Source organism: Entelurus aequoreus, linkage group LG14, assembly GCF_033978785.1.
Source record: "Entelurus aequoreus isolate RoL-2023_Sb linkage group LG14, RoL_Eaeq_v1.1, whole genome shotgun sequence".
Taxonomy (NCBI): domain Eukaryota; kingdom Metazoa; phylum Chordata; class Actinopteri; order Syngnathiformes; family Syngnathidae; genus Entelurus; species Entelurus aequoreus.
Genome location: NC_084744.1, coordinates 37224666 through 37237165, shown reverse-complemented (window position 1 = coordinate 37237165; position 12500 = coordinate 37224666). Strand labels below are relative to the sequence as shown.

At 38.3% G+C, this 12500-nt stretch overlaps 1 protein-coding gene across 3 annotated transcripts in view; it reads right to left on the bottom strand.

Annotated features, from left to right (window-relative positions):
* Window positions 1-12500, bottom strand: part of cracdla (cracd like a) — a 26849-nt gene that overhangs the window by 13676 nt on the left and 673 nt on the right. For 2 of the 3 annotated variants that reach the window (XM_062069786.1, XM_062069784.1), the window contains exons 1-4: window positions 6973-7075; window positions 6761-6905; window positions 3348-3483; window positions 1601-1765 (exon numbers count right to left, since the gene is read on the bottom strand). In XM_062069786.1, coding sequence (XP_061925770.1) covers window positions 1601-1765; window positions 3348-3483; window positions 6761-6905; window positions 6973-7042 — 516 coding nt within the window. In that variant the 5' untranslated portion in view covers window positions 7043-7075. Of the gene's footprint in view, window positions 1-1600; window positions 1766-3347; window positions 3484-6760; window positions 6906-6972; window positions 7076-12500 lie in introns of those variants that run through there. The other variant, XM_062069785.1, reaches the window with a different exon arrangement.

Genomic DNA, 12500 nt, shown 5'->3' with positions numbered 1-12500 from the left:
ACACACATGTATACACCTACATACATATACATATGCACACATATACACACACATACATACACTAAAACAAAACACACCGAACCACAATATCTTTGCGTAGAATTTGAAGGAATAATCAAATATGGCTGCCAGACGAATTGTCGTAAGTCGTAGCAATACAACTAAAGAAGATCAGCCTGCATACAGTTCCAAATGATGGCATCATGAAGAAAGTATATGGACCTCTTCAGTCGTATTGACAAGCGCAAAATGAGACGCACCATGTGACAGGAGTGTAATTTGCAGCCATCATTTTAATGACTCCTAAGAAGAAGGGTTTTGGTCGGAGTTTGGATGGAAGAAAATGTAAAGGCTAAAGCCAAATGTGGTCCCGAGGAGCAAGAAAGAGAGAAAGAAGGGCAGACCCGGCACTCGAAAACGAGGAAAAAGAAAGTAAGGTGCTAATATTGTATTTTGCATCCTTTTCTACTGATGTTTTCCTCAAGATGCTTGAGGAAATGCTGAAAGAGCATGAGGAAACACAGGCTATGGTGTCAATGGAAGAGCAGATGATGGTGATGATTTTATACTTAATTTTTTATTATAATGGTAACCACATCAGTTTTGAAGTAACCCTGGAGCAGAGCGACAAAAACATGCAATTAAGAGATGAAAATAATAGTTTGACATGCCTTAATCCACACTGTCTATGCGGGGAGATGACATCACCCCAAGCTCTGGCTATGGAAAGGGAGCGCTCCAAGTACAGTTATTTACCAAATAATAAAAAATTAATTGATATTATGGTAAAGGAGCAAAAAAATACCGAAATAAATCTTGTTGGTGAAATTCCTGTCATCCAGACGCTTTGGGTCCTTTAATTCGACAACTCCTCCAACTTGTCAAGTGTTCTTCTTATTACTAAAAAGTGCCCGCTTAAGTCGACGTCAACTGCTTTTGTCAACATATTAGACCCAAGGGGAATATTTCGATAAAAAATGTGTCAGTTTATGTTGACGTGTGTTGTATTGACAACGTCCTCATTAACGCCAGGCAACGTAAAAAAATAAAACCCCGGCAATTTAACAACTGCCTCATCAAACAGCATTGAAATGTGCAAACAGGGACTCAACCTGATTTTGTTTGTGGCCACAGTAATAATAGGAATTGCTTTTATAAGATGCTGAACAAAGTGAATCATCACAACAATAGTTATTAAAAATATAAACAGTGTGTTCCTAAATGGACTGGAACATAGCCTTCCTGATCATGTGTCCCCCCTAAACAACCTCATGTGTTTTAACTTCTAAATAAAAGAATGGGAGTATTCACCTTTTTTAATTAGGAAATGGACAATTGCTAGTCTGCTTTTCTTCTTTTCTTTTTTTTGTAAATTAAATTACAGAATGTTTTATAACCTTGGATTCGGGGATTAGGGTCAGTGTTTAATTTATTATTAAAAATAATCATTATTTAAGAATGTTGGGAGAAAAATGTACCTGTACAGTTAGTAAAAGTGTTGTATTAACCTGACCCCCATTATTTTCTATAGGAAAAGATGGTTTAAAAAAAATCTCAATAAATTCCACATCCTTGATTAAATTGTCCGTCCATAAATCACCTTGCTGAGGGGTCCATGGCTTGTATTGTCCCCCGCTGCATAGATCCCAGGGAGCTTACGAGGGGAAAAGCCGTCCCCCGATCGGCCTCCTACATCCTCTTGGCGCCTGACTGGCAGAACCAGGGGAGGAGGTCCGAGATGCATCTTCTGCTGCTGAAGCTTCATCTGGGTAAAACATCATCTTAGAGCACTCCTTCTCATATAGTGGGGCAATACTGGGTGGAGGGCTGTTGGAGGGCGTGCTTTACAGCATCATCCTTTCGAACCCTGCTTCAAAAAACTGTGACGCAAAACGTGCTCATTGTAGCCATTAATCCTGACTTCCTCAATCTAATTTATAAACACAAAACAGCATATATACATAGAAGCAGACATATATACACCATAATATATATATATATTTATATATATATATATATATATATATATATATATATATATATATATATATATATATATATATATATATATATATATATATATATATATATATATATATATATATATATATATATGTATATATATGTATGTATGTATATACATATATATATATACATACATATATATATATATATATATATATATATATACATATATATATATATATATATATATATATATATATATATACACATATGTACATATACATATATACACATATGTACATATACATATATACACATATGTACATATACATATATACACATATACATACATATATAAACATATATCTATACATATACACATCTACATCTACATATATACACATACATACATGTATACATATTTACATCTACATCTATATACAGTACATATACATATATATACATTTATATGTGTATATATGTATATATACACATATACACATACATATACACATATATATATATAAACAGATATATACATACAGTATATACAGCTACATCTATATATACGTATATACATACATATACACATTTATATGTGTATATAAGTATATATACATATATACACATACTGTACATATACACACATATATAAAGATATATATACATACAGTATATACAGCTACATCTATATATACGTATATACATACATATATATATATACATCTACATCTACAGTACATACATACATATATAGACATATATATGTATGTGTGTGTATATATATATATATATATATATATATATATATATATATATATATATATATATATATATATATATATATATATATATATATATATATATATATATATATATATATATATATATATATATATATATATATATATATATATATGTAAGTTGATCTATATTTATATTATTTATAGTTGCGGCGGTGGGTGGCACAAAAATGTTTTCTTCTTCCTAGGGGGGGCACACCTGAAAATAATTAAGAAGCAACGCCTTAGAGGTAAAAACGGCCAGAAAAATACTGGTTGTCTTATACTGTGAGGTCGGGAGATTTATACACTAAAAGCGAGTCAGAGTCACTCACGCACTGGTGGAAAAAAAGCGTCTTAGAGGTTGTTTACAAGTTAGCAAACCACATATGAAGCTAATTTTAAGGTAATAGTCATCACTGAAGCCGAGTCATCAAACAAATGTCCAGCAGCTAAAAAATAGGATTTATGAAATCTGATTATCTTTAATTGTAATCAACCAACTGATTTTAAAAACAAGATTTTAAAGAGATACATTTTATTTTTGATTTTGTCTAAAACAGGTCTTGAAAGAGGGGGGTCAAGGATATATTTGGTTACCTGCAAAGCTTTAATTTTGCTGTGAACGTTTTCCTGTGATGAAACCTTCGCCGGCTCCTCGTCTGTCAGGTCCTCCTCGGCCCAGAAGATGCTGTCGTGGGACAGCGCCCGGGATCCTATCGTCCCTTGGGGGCCTCTTTGTGTTTAAAGTGGCGCGGGTAGAAGAAGTCAGAGGGAATATTTGAGTCACATCACATAGTATGTCACAAAAACTCTTTCAAAGTATATTTTAGAAGCTGTTTATGAAATATAAACTTGTAAAGATAACAGAATATAAAAATAACCTCTGTGTTAACCCAGCAGATGGCATTTTGGGTTTGGAATATTTGAGTCATGTTACGTAATATGTCATAAAAGATCTTTAAAAATATATTTCCAAAGCTGTTTGTGAAATATTAACTTGTAAAGATAGCAGAATATAAAAATAATCTCCACATTAACCGAGCAGACAGCATTTTGGTTCGGAATATTTGAGTTATGTTACAAAAGCTATTTAAAAGTATATTTTAGAAGCTTTTGGTAAAATCCATCCATCCATCCATCCATCTTCTTCCGCTTATCCGAGGTCGGGTTGCGGGGGCAGCAGCCTAAGCAGGGAAACCCAGACTTCCCTCTCCCCAGCCACTTCGTCCAGCTCCTCCCGGGGGATCCCGAGGCGTTCCCAGGCCAGCCTTGAGACATAGTCTTCCCAACGTGTACTGGGTCTTCCCCGTGGCCTCCTACCGGTCGGACATGCCCTAAACACCTCCCTAGGGAGGCGTTCGGGTGGCATCCTTACCAGATGCCTGAACTACCTCATCTGGCTCCTCTCGATGTGGAGGAGCAGTGGCTTTACTTTGAGCTCCCCCCGGATAGCAGAGCTTCTCACCCTATCTCTAAGGGAGAGACCCGCCACCCAGCGGAGGAAACTCATTTCGGCCGCTTGTACCCGTGATCTTGTCCTTTCGGTCATAACCCAAAGCTCATGACCATAGGTGAGGATGGGAACGTAGATCGACCGGTAAATTGAGAGCTTTGCCTTCCGGCTCATCTCCTTCTTCACCACAACGGATCGATACAGCGTCCGCATTACTGAAGACGCCGCACCGATCCGCCTGTCGATCTCACGATCCACTCTTCCCTCACTCTTGGTAAAATCCAAGATAGTAAAAATAGCATAATTTCAAGCAACCTATTATTAGACTCAGCCGATGGTATTTTGTTTTGGAATATTTGATTACGTCACATAACAAACCACGAAGGCTCTTTGAAAAAATATTTTTGAAGTGTTTTGTGAAATATGAGATGGTAAATATAGCAGATTTAAACAACCAACATATTCTACACAATAGATAGCATTTTGGTTTGGAATATTTGAGTTATGTCACGTAATATTTCACAACAACTCTTAAATAGTATATTTTCAAAACGTTTTGTGAAATCTAAGCTGGCAAAAATAGCAGAATGCAAAAATTAGATATGTATTTAAACCAGCAGAGGACATTTTGCTTTGGAATATTTGAGTTACATCACGTAATATATCACAAAACCTCTTTAAAAGTATATTTTAGAAGCTGTTTGTGAAATATAAACTTGTAAAGATATCCGTCCATTTTTAACCGCTTATTCCCTCCGGGGTCACGGTGGGTGCTGGCGCCTATCTCAGCTGCATTCGGGCGGAAGGCAGGGTACACCCTGGACAAGTCGCCACCTCATCGCAGGGCCAACACAGATAGACAGACAACATTCACACTCACATTCACACACTAGGGCCAATTTTAGTGTTGCCAATCAACCTATCCCTAGGTGCATGTCTTTGGAGGTGGGAGGAAGCCGGAGTACTGGGAGGGAACCCACGCAGTCACGGGGAGAACATGCAAACTCCACGCAGAAAGATCCCGAGCCCGGGATTGAACCCAGGACCTTCGTATTGTGAGGCAGACGCACTAACCCCTCTACCACCGTGCTGCCCCTTGTAAAGATAGCAGAATATAAAAATAACCTCCGTATTAACGCAGCAGAAGGCATTTTGGCTTGGAATACTTGAGGTATGTTACAAAAGCTTTTTAAACTATATTTTAGAAGAATTTTGTAAAATTCAATATAGTAAAAATTAAAGATGTCCGATAATGGCTTTTTTGCCGATATCCGATATTCCCCAACTCTTAATTACCGATTCCGATATCAACCGATACCGATATATACAGTGGTGGAATTAAGACATTATTATGCTTACGGTAATTTTGTTGTGATGCCCCGCTGGATGCATTAAACAATGTAACAAGTTTTCTAAAATAAATCAACTCAAGTTATGGAAAAAAATGCCAACATGGCACTGCCACATTTATTATTGAAATCACAAAGTGCATTATTTTTTTTAACATGCCTCAAAACAGCACCTTGGAATTTGGGACATGCCCTCCCTGAGAGAGCATGAGGAGGTTGAGGTGGGCGAGGTTGAGGTGGGGGGGGGGAGTGTATATTGTAGCGTCCCGGAAGAGTTAGTGCTGCAAGGGGTTCTGAGTATTTGTTCCGTTGTGTTACGGTGCGGATGTTCTCCCGAAATGTGTTTGTCATTCTTGTTTGGTGTGGGTTCACAGTGTGGCGCATATTTGTAACAGTGTTAATGTTGTTTATACGGCTACCCTCAGTGTGACCTGTATGGCTGTTGACCAAGAATGCCTTGCATTCACTTGTGTGTGTGAAAAGTCGCAGCTATTACGTGATTGGGCCGGCACGCAAAGGCAGTGCATTTAAGGTTTATTGGCGCCCTGTACTTCTCCCTACGTCCGTGTACCACTCCGTACAGCGGTGTTTTAAAAAGTCATAAATTTTACTTTTTGAAACCAATACCGATAATTTCCGATATTACATTTTAAACCATTTATCGGCCGATAATATCGGCAGTCCGATATTATCGGACATCTCTAGTAAAAATAGCATAATTTTAAACAACCTACTTATTAGACTCAGCATTTTGGTTTGGAATATTTGATTATGTCACATAACAAATCACAAAGGCTCCTTGAAAAAATATTTTAGAAGTGTTTTATGAAATATGAGATGGTGAAAACAGCACATTTTAAACAACCCACATTTTCTACCCAATAGATAGCATTTTGGTTTGGAATATTTGAGCTATGCCATGTAATAAGTCTCAAAAAGCTCTTTAAAAGTCTATTTTAGAAAGTTTTTGTGACATCAAAGCTGGTAAATATAGCAAAATACAATTTTAGGATACACAAAAGAAAACATTTTGGCTTGGAATGTTTTGTTTTAGTTAAGTCATGCAATAAAGCCCAAGAGCTGTTCTTGATTGCCTTTTGGTCACATGACAAAAACACCAGTGTCAACGTTTAGGTAACTGCACCAGAGTGAAACACACCGAGTAGATTTTTTCCAGAGTACCTAACCCCAAGAGGGCACATACTCACGTTAAATCTTCCTCCGAGCCGAGTGTCTCTCCTGCGTGGATGTCACTGGTCGACTGGCTGAGTTTGGCGTTGAACTCCTCGCCGGTTCTCTTACTCTTCCCGAAAAGACGAGACCTCAGGGACTTTATTTTGGACTTCCTGGGTCCTAACAGACACACGTTACCTCAGACTATGCCCTCTGCATGTGTACAATCTTGGTCAGATGATCTCACCTGAGGTGTCCTCACTACCGTCCTCTGCATCTCCCCAGAAGGCCTCCATCCCTGGAAGCACAGAAAGCATCCGGGAACATTTTTTGATTGATTGATTGATTGATTGATTATTCTTATTGTAATATTTTTCTATTTTTGTTTCCATTTATACCCCCATTATTTACTTTTTACATTCAATCTCAATTCTGTACACTGCTACTGGAATTTTAATTTTCCTGAGGGAATCAATAAAGTACTATTTATCTACTTATTTACTGGAACCTTTCACATTCTTTTTTTTGATTGATTGAAACTTTTATTAGTAGATTGCACAGTTCGGTACATATTCCGTACAATTGACCACTAAATGGTAACACCCGAATACGTTTTTCAACTTGTTTAAGTCGGGGTCCACGTAAATCAAATCATGGTAAATTTTAGAGCATGTTTGGACACAATGTCGCTGATCTAACATGAAGAGAAGTGGCTCTGTTTGGTAGCGCTCATGTTTGCACATAACAAGTCATGCTTGGACCATGTCCATTGTGGTTCAAAGGTTTATTGCTCTTATCAGAACAAACCTTGGTGTGTGCAATGTTGTCACCTGCTAATGAGATCCAGTAAAACAACCAGAATATTAAAAACAGCTCTCACTATGATCCAAACTGCGTTGGATTACTCATTTTTACTAAGAATACTGTCCAATACTAGACCTCAACTCACACTAAAGTACACTCAAGTGCTTGTTAAAATCTATCATGTCCAAGCGTCAATCTAAATCCCAGGTGTCTTTCCCCCTGTGCAAGTCAAGTCATGTCCTATTCTTAATAATGCCAGTGCAAAGATTCTGCTCTCCAATTAGAGGTTGTACAAGTTGTGAAGAACCGCAGTCGTGCGAAATGTCACACCAGACCTCAGCAGAGTTAGCATCTAATCAGAGGCCTAGTGCAGTGTTTTTCAACCACTGCACAGTGTGCCGTGAGATACAGTCTGGTGTGCCGTGGGAGATTATCTAAATTCACCTATTTGGGTTAAAAATGTTTTTTGCAAACCAGTAATTATAGTCTGCAAATGATGTGTTGTTGTTGAGTGTCGGTGCTGTCTAAAGCTCAGCAGAGTAACCGTGTAATACTCTTCCATATCAGTAGGTGGCAGCAGGTAGCTAATTGTTTTGTAGAAGTCGGAAACAGCGGGAGGCAGCGTGCAGGTAAAAAGGTATCTAATGCTTAAACCAAAAATAAACAAAAGGTGAGTGCCGCTAAGAAAAGGCATTGAAGCTTAGGGAAGGTTATGCAGAACGAAACTAAAATTGAACTGGCTACAAAGTAAACAAAAACAGAATGCTGGACGACAGCAAAGACTTACTGTGGAGCAAAGACGGCGTCCACAATGTACATCCGAACATGACAAACAACTGAAATATTCTTGATTGCTGAAACAAAGTAGATGTGGGAAATATCGCTGAAGGAAGACATGAAACTGCTACAGGAAAATACCAAAAAAATCAGAGCGCAAGACATGAACTAAAACACTACACACAGGAAAACAGCAAAAAAAACAAAATAAGTTAGGGTGTGATGTGACAGGTGGTGACAGTACACCTACTTTGAGACAAGAGCTATATTGATGCATGCTTGGTTATGGTTTAAAGTCATATCCAAAAATTGCGACAACTTTTTACTGTCAACTGAGTTTCGTTTTTTAGTGATTTCTGCTGGTGGTGTGCCTCCGGATTTTTTCAACGCAAAAAAAATGTGCCTTGGCTCAAAAAAGGTTGAAAAACACTGGCCTAGTGGTTTGAGTGTCCACCCTGAGTTCGGTAGGTTGTGAGTTCAAACCCCGGCCGAGTCATACCAAAGACTATAAAAATGGGACCCATTACCTCCCTTGGCACTCAGCATCAAGGGTTGGAATTGGGGGTTAAATCACCAAAAATGATTCCCGGGCGCGGTCACCGCTGCTGCTCACTGCTCCCCTCACCTCCCAGGGGGTGATCAAGGGTGATGGGTCAAATGCAGAGAATAATTTCGCCACACCTAGCGTGTGTGTGTGACAATCATTGGTACTTTAAATTTAAAGCATTAAATATAGGTCTCCTCTTATAAGTGACTTCTTTTTAATGATCTTCTACCGATATAAAATGTGAGAGGAATCCATCCATTTTTGAGAGAAGAGTTTTTACTTTACAGTAAGAAAGAAAAAAATAAAGTAAATAATAGGCTAATCTTGCATGATGGTTGCTAACGTTTGTGTCCTCTTGTACCACTCCTTAAAGTGACTTTGATCTATGTGAAATATGGCAGCCTACCATAATGTTGCTGTTAAAATGTGAGTGTAATGTTAGCACTGTAGCTAAAATACGTAACTATGCTGGTGTTGCTAACGTTTTTGTCCTCCTGTCCCACTCTTTAAAGCCGCCTGGCGTATAACGCAAAACTACATTTTCTTACCTATGTGCATTACTCCCGAAATTTTGAAAGGGAACCGTGGAAGCATGGGGGAGATATTTATAAAATAATCTTGCCTTCCTTCAGACTTCTGCCAAAAGAACCTCTTGAAATTTGCAAAACCTGTGACGTTTTTTTTGCAACGATGATGTCACCGGACTGCCCATCTTGCTGTGGGGCAGACTTGCTCGTACATGCACATGCATCCTCCGCTGTTGCCATTTTTAATACAAAGTAACCCATAGTTCCAACCTAATCTGTCAGTAGACTTGCTATAGAAGCGCTAAAAACGACAAAAAAAAATGGCGGGGAGAAGACGCTGTCGCAGTGGAGGCACGAAAATAAGACGGCCCACAAAATGGAGCATCCTGAAGAGTTAGAAAGCCACTTGAAAAAGATCTGTAAAACATAATCTATGCAAAATATTGACCAAAGAACCACCATTACATGTTATGTAGACCACAAGGAAGTGTTTTAAATAGAGATGGCCGATAATATCGGCATAAATGCTTTAAAATGTAATATCCGAAATTATCGGTATCGTTTTTTTTTATTATCGGTTTTTATTTATTTTTTAAATTTAATTTATTTTTTTTATTTTTTATTAAATCAATAATATATTGCATCTATTTACATTGGACAAGTGCAGACCTAAAAGGGTGTATCATGGTAAAATGTGAGAGTAATATAAGCATTGCAGCTAACATAGCTATGCTAGTGTTGCTAAGGTTTGTGTTCCTACTGCCCACTCCCTACTGTTACGATGTTGTATGTGATGCATGGCATCGATTACGTTGGTTACATGTTGCTGTGAAAGTATGTGTGTGGTGTTAGCACTTCGGCTAACATAGCTATGCTAACGTTTGTGACCTTCCACCCCACTCCTTAATGTTACGTTGTTGTATGTGATATTATATGACATCTATTAAGTGCACAACTGGCATGATGTGGCTATTAAAATGTGAGTGCAATGTTAGCATTGTAGCTAACATAGCTATGCTAGTGTTGTATGTGGTACATGACATCTATTTGATGGACAAGTGCAGAGTTACAGAGTGTATGTAAAAAAATGGCGCTTCTTGGGAGCCACTCTTTACAGTGTGAAAACAGCTCATTAGCATTAAATCTACAGACACACTTTCTTAAAAGCACTCCGAAGTTTCCCATTGTGCCCATTGGGTTGAGTTTTTTCTTGTCCTGATGTGGGATCTGAGGATGTCGTTGTGGCTTGTGCAGCCCTTTGAGACATTCGTGATTAAGGGCTGTATAAGTAAACTTTGATTGATTGATTGACTTTAGACAAGTGGTTCTTAACCTTGTTGGAGGTACGGAACCCCACCAGTTTCATATGCGCATTCACCGAACTCTTCTTTAGTGAACAATAAAATGTTTGTTTTTTTTCAAATTCAAGAAAAAGTTATGTTTTTTTACTGGTGCACAAAATGAACCATGCATGAACATCCCCTTGTTCAAAGAACAAAACCAACACAGTGCATGAACTCACAACAAATTACACACCTTACACACATTACCATGAATTGATTAAGGTGGACCCCGACTTAAACAAGTTGAAAAAATGTATTCGGGTGTTACCATTTAGTGGTCAATTGTACGGAATATGTACTGTACTGTGTAAACTGTACTGTGTAATCTCTTCCTTTGCAATCTGCTAGTAAAAGTTTCAATCGATCAATCAAACAACCTGCAAATCAGATGGAAAATTAGAGGGAACATTGTTTGGGGGTATCCATAATACGCCGATAGGGAGAAGTTTTTATTTACACGATAAGTCGGATGTGTCTTTACCTCCGCGGCGGAGGTAAAGACACACCCCTGAGGCCGCAAACCGAACCCCTAGGGTTCGATCGAAACCAGGTTAAGAACCACTGCTTTAGACAGTCTAAATTCCAACATCAAGGCACCTCCAAAGACATGCACCTGGGGATAGGTTGATTGGCAACACTAAATTGGCCCTAGTGTGGGAATGTGAGTGTGAATGTTGTCTGTCTATCTGTGTTGGCCCTGCGATGAGGTGGCGACTTGTCCAGGGTGTTCCCCGCCTTCCGCCCGATTGTAGCTGAGATAGGCTCCAGCACCCCCCGCGACCCCGAAGGGAATAAGCGGTAGAAAAATGGATGGATGGAAGGCTAGATTTTGGACAACACACTCAGAATTGTTGAAAAATACTTTAACATGTGACTTTGTATAAGGATGTGTAGCAGAGCCTGTTTGTTTTAAAGTGGTGGTAAGTAGACAAAGCGGGTTGATCGAGCGAGGAGCGGGTCAGAGAAGGGAGTTTTTAATCCTTCATGACGTCTATAAAACTTGAAAAGTGAGTGATCAGAGCGCCTAATTTGTCAGAAAACAAAATGAGGGAGATGAACGATTTTTCTCACGTTTGGTGCTCATAAACAGGATCTAGGGCAGGGGTGTCAAACGTACGGCCTGAGGGCCGGATCAGGCCCGCGAACAGGTTTTACACGGCCCGTGGGATGAGTATAAAAATTAACCTGAAATTTGTGAATGAAATAATCAGCTGTTCTAAATATATCGCAATAGCAATTCTTTGTAGATGATGCTAGATATGTACAAAATAAACCACATGATGTTAGTACATCAGTCAAGGAAAATGATCAAATTACATAAATAACATACTGTAATTTGAATTTGATATCATTTTCACATAATTTATTCAGAAAATATAAATAACGACAAATAACGATAGAATACTATTAACCGCAACATGTAAGTGTAAAAAAAATACCATTATGATTTGCACATTTTCAGAATGTGCTTGTTCTATTTTTAAACAAAACAAACAATCTGAAGTGGTCTTTATTTTTAAGTTATTGTGCCATGATTTTACAAGTCCGGCCCACTTGGGAGTACATTTTTCTCCATTTGGCCCCCCATCTAAAATGAGTTTGACACCCCTGATCTAGGCACACATGTCACTGCTGGAATGTTTTTTTAAAAAGTTACGTTTGCACAATAGGGGACAGCTTGACACTGGATCAGACTATGGGAAAACCAGTACTGACTCCCAATAAATGAGAGGTCAACTGTGTGCCAAATCCAATGTATTCGGTGTTCTATTTATTT